The following is a 6,365-nucleotide window of genomic DNA, read 5'->3' on the forward strand; positions in this document are numbered from 1 at the left end:
TTACACAACGAAACACACAGCGACTCCACAACATGGCAGCCACCGGCAACAGCAAGCATTAAAGTTACGCCTTCTTTTTTTGCGTGAACATTTGGGCGGCGTTATGCAAATCTTCCCACATCTTGATGTAGATATGTGGGGGCGTGTTTAAACAAGGCGTTTTAGGTAGGCGTGGTTGAGTCTTACCTTTTATAAAGAATATCTCTTTGGATTTGTGACTTTAGTCTTTGCAACTTTACAGATCTTCTTTATGCACCAATAGCTTGTAACACTCCAAAGAGAAAGGAAAAATTGAAATCGCATCATATGACACCTTTAAACTCAATCGCCAACATTTCTGCTACATCCTCAGAGTTTGAGGCTCATTTGAATTATCGGGCATGCAGAAGTTTTATTATGCTAGTAGGTATAATAATTAGTTGTACATTTAAAGGATTTATTTAGCCTATGTTTATTGGGTTAATACTGAGTACTGCTTTTCCAGCGTTAATATTAAGTGAATGGGTTCTGAGATAAGCTCTCATGCGCATTTTACGCACGTACATATAAAACATTAATAAACAACACTCAGATGGCTGATATAAAATCAATTTAACAGCTGAAAAATACTGCTAGAAAGTTGTCCAAGCATAAAACGTCAAATCAACGAGTACGAGCCCAATGCAACCGGCACATAATAGTATGCGATGACAGAGAAAGGAAAAATTGAAATCGCATCATATGACCCCTTTAAACTCAATCGCCAACATTTCAGCTACATCCTCAGAGTTTGAGGCTCATTTGAATTATCGGGCATGCAGAAGTTTTATTATGCTAGTAGGTATAATAATTAGTTGTACATTTAAAGGATTTATTTAGCCTATGTTTATTGGGTTAATACTGAGTACTGCTTTTCCAGCGTTAATATTAAGTGAATGGGTTCTGAGATAAGCTCTCATGCGCATTTTACGCACGTACATATAAAACATTAATAAACAACACTCAGATGGCTGATATAAAATCAATTTAACAGCTGAAAAATACTGCTAGAAAGTTGTCCAAGCATAAAACGTCAAATCAACGAGTACGAGCCCAATGCAACCGGCACATAATAGTATGCGATGACAGCTGTATGAAGCTCTCTTATAGGACAGTGTCACCTGATAAAAGAAATCGCATGCCTCTCTGCATTCTGTGCAGATCTCGACAACGCAGATGAATTATGCTCCTCTTAGAAACGTATCCACTTTCTTACCTCTCTCCTGACATTGAGCAGAGAATAATAATCTTCGTTATCTACTTCCAATTCATTTTCCAAGGCAGCCGCCATGTTCCCAGTGTCCCAAATCCCATCCCTCCGATTCCTACTACGGCGAAGGCCTTTCTCATTAATATTAATTACGCAACGTGACGTTTGGCCAGTACGCAAATCTGATTTGTTAAAAAACTGACGTTATAAGGTAGGCGTTTGTGATCTGGCGAATCCCGCTTTAGCGAAGGCTTGGCTCGTGAATATTACATGAATTACGTCAGCAAACGCTTCGAGAACTCGGCGAGCTGACGTCAGCACGACTAAATTAATATTAATGAGTTTAGGCTTCGCCATAGTTAATCCGCCAATTCGCCTACGGCTGAGGCTCAGGACTCAGATTTTCTTCTGCCACCGTGTGTTCTGGTTCTGGAGAGAGGGAGAGTTATGAAACTTTAATTTTAAGTTTAAAATTTAAATATACCCGCTATTAGACAGATTCCTGGATGATAAAGTTTGATTTAAATAATCACTCTGGGTTAATGTTTAATGGATATATTATTATTTGTTTTAAATAATTAATTTGGACATTTAAATATTCATTAAATATGAATCCAACAGCCTTATTATTTATTTTAAAACACAATGGTAGCGTTATGATTAATTCTGCACTCACATACTGTCACGGAAACGGATGTGTGGAGGCAGGCAGGACGACGAGGACAACAAGAATTCCACTACTCACTTTTAATGTAGACACAACAAGGCAGGTACAGGTAGGTGAAACACACACACTCGGGGTAACATTCACAATAACCGACACTAAAGCTCTGACAGACAGGAACTAATATATGGTGGATAATTAGTGGCAGACAGGTGAGCACAATGAGGGTAATTAATGATTAGTACGGGCTAAACCAACACAAAGGGAAGAAACCACAACAAACAGTCCACAGGGGCGTTACACATACAGTAGGGTACATATATGTTCTTTTATATACTATTTATTTCCACGAACATGTTTAATCAATTTTAGAAGAAGTTTAAAGGGAATTTATACTTTAGGTCACCATTTGTCACCGTTGTTAACCACATTTTGACGTAATTCCAAATGTTTGTAGCATATTACTTTTTTAATCTATACAGTGTCTCAGAATTATAATAATAGGCCTACTGCATGCATAATAATTGTATGTATTTTTTCTCTTAGTTTTAAGATTCTGTTGTTCAAATAACATTCGCAGTCATCACTACGCGCTGTGTTGATTTGGCTTGATTTGGGAAAGCGGCAGACCGACACATGTAATGCTCAGTCTGTTTGTGGTGGAGCTGTTCTTTCAGCACCATCTCCTTCAGCACCCACGAGTGGACAGCGCTCAAGAACTCATCATGACCGAGACTGGAGCCTCCAGGTGTTTCTTTTTTCTTTTCTTTCTTTCTTTTTTTTTTTGTTAATTCTGTTGCATCACTGCTGCCTTGCAACACAATAACCTTTTAGTGCAAAACCGTCATAATGCTTAAGCCCATGCCATTCTGGTTTCACAATCATCTTCAGCACGAGTGGCAGATTAACGACTCTAACATGGCTGTTAACATCTAATTATATGACACAGTGGGGCATGTTATTAGTACTTAGACTGCTGGACACGTATCTCGATTAGCAGTGTTATAAAATAGTTTTTTACGGTCCCGGTGGGCAGAACGGATATGGGTGTCTGTCAAGCATGCATTCATAAACATTCGTCGCATAGACTTAAATATAATCCACAGATTCTGCTTTTCATATATGCATATTACAGGCTTCCACTAAATCCGATCCAAAAACCTTATTGGTCGCTGCATTGTAAAGGTGTCTCCTAAATAAAACCGATTCACCAATGGCGTGGAAGAGATGGATAAAAGGGGGATATGGATTTCGCAAATTCACGAAGCATCACCGAAAACACCATTGTCATTTATGGCACTTTGCGGCCAATAGCTAACGCGTATTGACGCTCGCGCCTCCCGCCGCTCGCCGCGTCCTCGCCGTGAACGCGCGTGGTACCCCCCCCGGTCGCGAGGAGGAGGAGGAGGAGGATGTGGCGCGCGGAGGGGAAATGGCTGCCGAAAACAAGCCGGAAGGTAAGAGAGAAATAACAAGATTATTATTTTTAATTTCGCAGCTTTGTCGGCGTTAAGCTCCAGATGATGAAGGTCAGGATAGGGATGCGCGGCGGAGAAAGTCAGTGACATTTTCGCTTAGCTTGTGTTTGTCACGAAATGGCAAAAGAGCTGAAGCGCTGATGGGATTAGCCATCTCTGATACGGCTATTAAAATAACGGGAACGGAGTTAGGTAATCACGGGTTACGTTCATTACGCGACTCCTTTCATCGCAAAGCACACAGAGGTTTTTCAAAGTCACACGCATCCAAGTCAAGCCGAGCCACAGCCTTCGATAGATGAAGAGAAACATGTTTTTCCTATAAGTGAGACGCGCACATGAGCGCATCAGACGAAATGAACGCGTGAAATGACTCGCGTTTGGTTTGAAGTGGGATTCCTCCACACCGCATCCACGCTCCCCCCGTGGGCTGACAAACAAGCGAGCTCCGTGAAGTCAAACGCGGTCAACTACTTCATTTTTCTTTCGCATTGAACAGGGCGACGCTTTTAACTCCGAAAGCGATAAATGCAGATTTATGGTGATGCTCTAAAACGTAATTGATTTCTTTCCACCCCCACCAGAACCCCCCCCCCCCCGAATTATTTATTCAACTAATTTTTTTTCTTCCAAATCAAGGCAGTCAAGGAAGTTTTGGTCCATAACAGCCACAGGGTGGTGCCATTGAGCTGTGCAAATCTATACCCCCCTTCAAACCCCCCAACACACACACATACACACACTGGAACTAAGAGTGATAACTAAGCTTGCCTATTAAAGAATTCCGTCAAAGTGGAATTCGAACGACTTGATGTGTCCTGTTTACCAGTGCTTCCAGTACTAAATCCTTGGCCATCACTGTTAAAGAGTCGATATGAAAATGAACAGCTATGTTTACCAATGTTTAGGTGACAACAGGGGGAAATTAAAGTGTTGGATGGTTTAGCTCTCCAGATTTTAGTTCCAGTAATTTGCATGCTTTTTATGTCTCACATTATGTGTTGCGTACAGCGTCAGACTTTGCTGTTTTCATAAAGGGATAGTTCACGCAAAAATAAAAATCATTTACTCACCCTCACGGCATTCTAAAATTTGACTTTCTTCTGTGGAACATTAAAAAAAGATATTTTGACCAATGTCATGTTTTTTTCTTTCTTCTTACAATGAAGATCAATGGCAAACATAACTATTTGGTTACCCACATTCTTCAAAATATCTCAGAGTATGAGAAACAGTTTGGAATGACACGAGGCTGGGTAAATGCTGACCGTTTAAATTTTTGGATGAACTGTCCATTTAATGAGCAGCAGTTAAATTCTTAGTTTCAAGCTAATTTTGTGCATCCATGTTCAAAAGCACTTTTTTTTCTTGCCAACTGCATTTAAGAATCCAGTAAGCCACAGAAATTAGTAGAACCTCATCGTGTGGTATGATTCAACGTGTAGATTTAGCTCCTCGCCAGCCTAGTTGATTGCACACCTACGTGCGCATCTTGTATGCAATACACGGCTGCTGGAAAAACTCACAGATGCAAGCGTGATGGCAGCTATTTTTCTTGAACTTAAAATAAACCCGAATGACCTTTTGACCCGTAGTGCATGAAGCAGTCATTTGCGGCAGGGCAAAACTTTATCGCAGCGTCACAGTCATAATGCGCCAGGGTCATTCAGAAGGTGAGAATAAAAGCAATTAATGACCTCTGCATGAATAGAAAGTAGAGGGCGTTGTATTTTTGTACCTACAGACCTTCTCCCCTCACTGCTCCCTCCCTCACTGTGTCCCCTGTAGGACTGAAGAAAATACGTAATCCAGATCGAATGTACAGAACCGCCGTCGGTTACACCGGCCACGTTCCTCCTAAGAGTGTCAGCGATGACACAGACAACAACAGTAAGAGAGCTGGCTTCCTTTGCACTGCATCCCTCAAAACATGACAATGTTATGAAATGCTGTTCATCTTCTCTGCCCATTCGTTTACATACTGTATAACCTCATTCTCGCAGCTGGTGCATGTATAGTTCATCAAGAGTCTTTTTATAGTATTACCAGAGCCCAAACCAGAGAAAGATCAAATTATTACAAGACTTCAGAGTCTCTAGAGCATATGATCTAAAACCTTGCTCTCAGCACAATAATGGTTGTTTTCCTGGCGTGTTTACCAGGTTCAAGAGCTTAGCAAATTCTATCAAAGCAATTTGTAATAAGCCAACGTTCAGCTAGCAGGTGACTTTTAGCACAGGGAGTCGGGAGGGAGAGGGCCTTCTTGGTAGATCAGCTTAAAAAAGGTCAGCGTCTCATTTTCATTCAGCTCCATTACAGATGATGTTTATTCATGCATGGCCATGCTGCTCCGGAACGAGCGGCATATTTTTGGAAGCAGCAGCTCCTTGTCATGGCTAATCAACGCCCGGCACTCTTTGAGCAGAGCCCAGGCGTTGGCTTGCGTGGGTGTGGATGAGGGTGTGTTCGCATCCTGGTTCCCCATTGGAGAGTTCTTGTTGTGCTTCGCTCTCTCTCCAGCCGTTCTCAGTGATTTCACTAAGTGATCGAGGCTGTTTCGAAGAGACACTCACTTAATGAAGACACTCCGACATGGACACTAAGCGGCAGGAGCTCTGCTGCCCAGTTGTTGCGGGCTAACGGTGTAATTAGCGGCTGGAGGGATAGACATCTCCTCCGTCACTGGCCATGTTGGCAACCAGTGGCTTAATGGCCGCAAGTTTCGGGCTTAAATCACTCTTTGGTAATCCATTGATTAGGCTACAGATGCACCAATCGATCGGCCAGGGATCAGAATCGGCCGATTTTCCTCATGATCGGCCCGGATCTGTGATCGGTCGGTCAGTCTCACTTCTTTCTGATTTCGAGCCGATCTGTTTTGTTACCAGTGGCACAGGCAATAATGTCAGCCGCGCATTCTCGCTCTCTTCTCTCCGACGACCCCTTCTCTCTCACACACGTCTCATTCGCTCCGGTTAAATAGTGCAAGAAAATA

The 6,365-nt window shown here is 42.2% G+C and overlaps 2 protein-coding genes across 2 annotated transcripts in view; one reads left to right on the top strand and one right to left on the bottom strand.

Annotated features, from left to right (window-relative positions):
• Positions 1–1,328, bottom strand: part of LOC107654392 (dnaJ homolog subfamily C member 11) — a 13,853-nt gene extending 12,525 nt beyond the window's left edge. The window contains 1 exon segment of the mRNA XM_074186881.1: positions 1,235–1,328. Within this exon segment, the coding sequence (XP_074042982.1) occupies positions 1,235–1,309 (75 nt within the window). The 5' untranslated portion in view covers positions 1,310–1,328.
• A 1,954-nt stretch (positions 1,329–3,282) lies between these two features.
• Positions 3,283–6,365, top strand: part of LOC107654393 (calmodulin-binding transcription activator 1-like) — a 340,679-nt gene continuing 337,596 nt past the window's right edge. The window contains exons 1-2 of the mRNA XM_016441439.1: positions 3,283–3,349; positions 5,159–5,260. Of these exons, the coding sequence (XP_016296925.1) occupies positions 3,325–3,349; positions 5,159–5,260 (127 nt within the window). The 5' untranslated portion in view covers positions 3,283–3,324. The remainder of the gene's footprint in view (positions 3,350–5,158; positions 5,261–6,365) is intronic.

This window comes from Sinocyclocheilus anshuiensis, unplaced genomic scaffold (genome assembly GCF_001515605.1).
Source record: "Sinocyclocheilus anshuiensis isolate Anshui unplaced genomic scaffold, SAMN03320099.WGS_v1.1 scaffold623, whole genome shotgun sequence".
Taxonomy (NCBI): Eukaryota; Metazoa; Chordata; class Actinopteri; order Cypriniformes; family Cyprinidae; genus Sinocyclocheilus; species Sinocyclocheilus anshuiensis.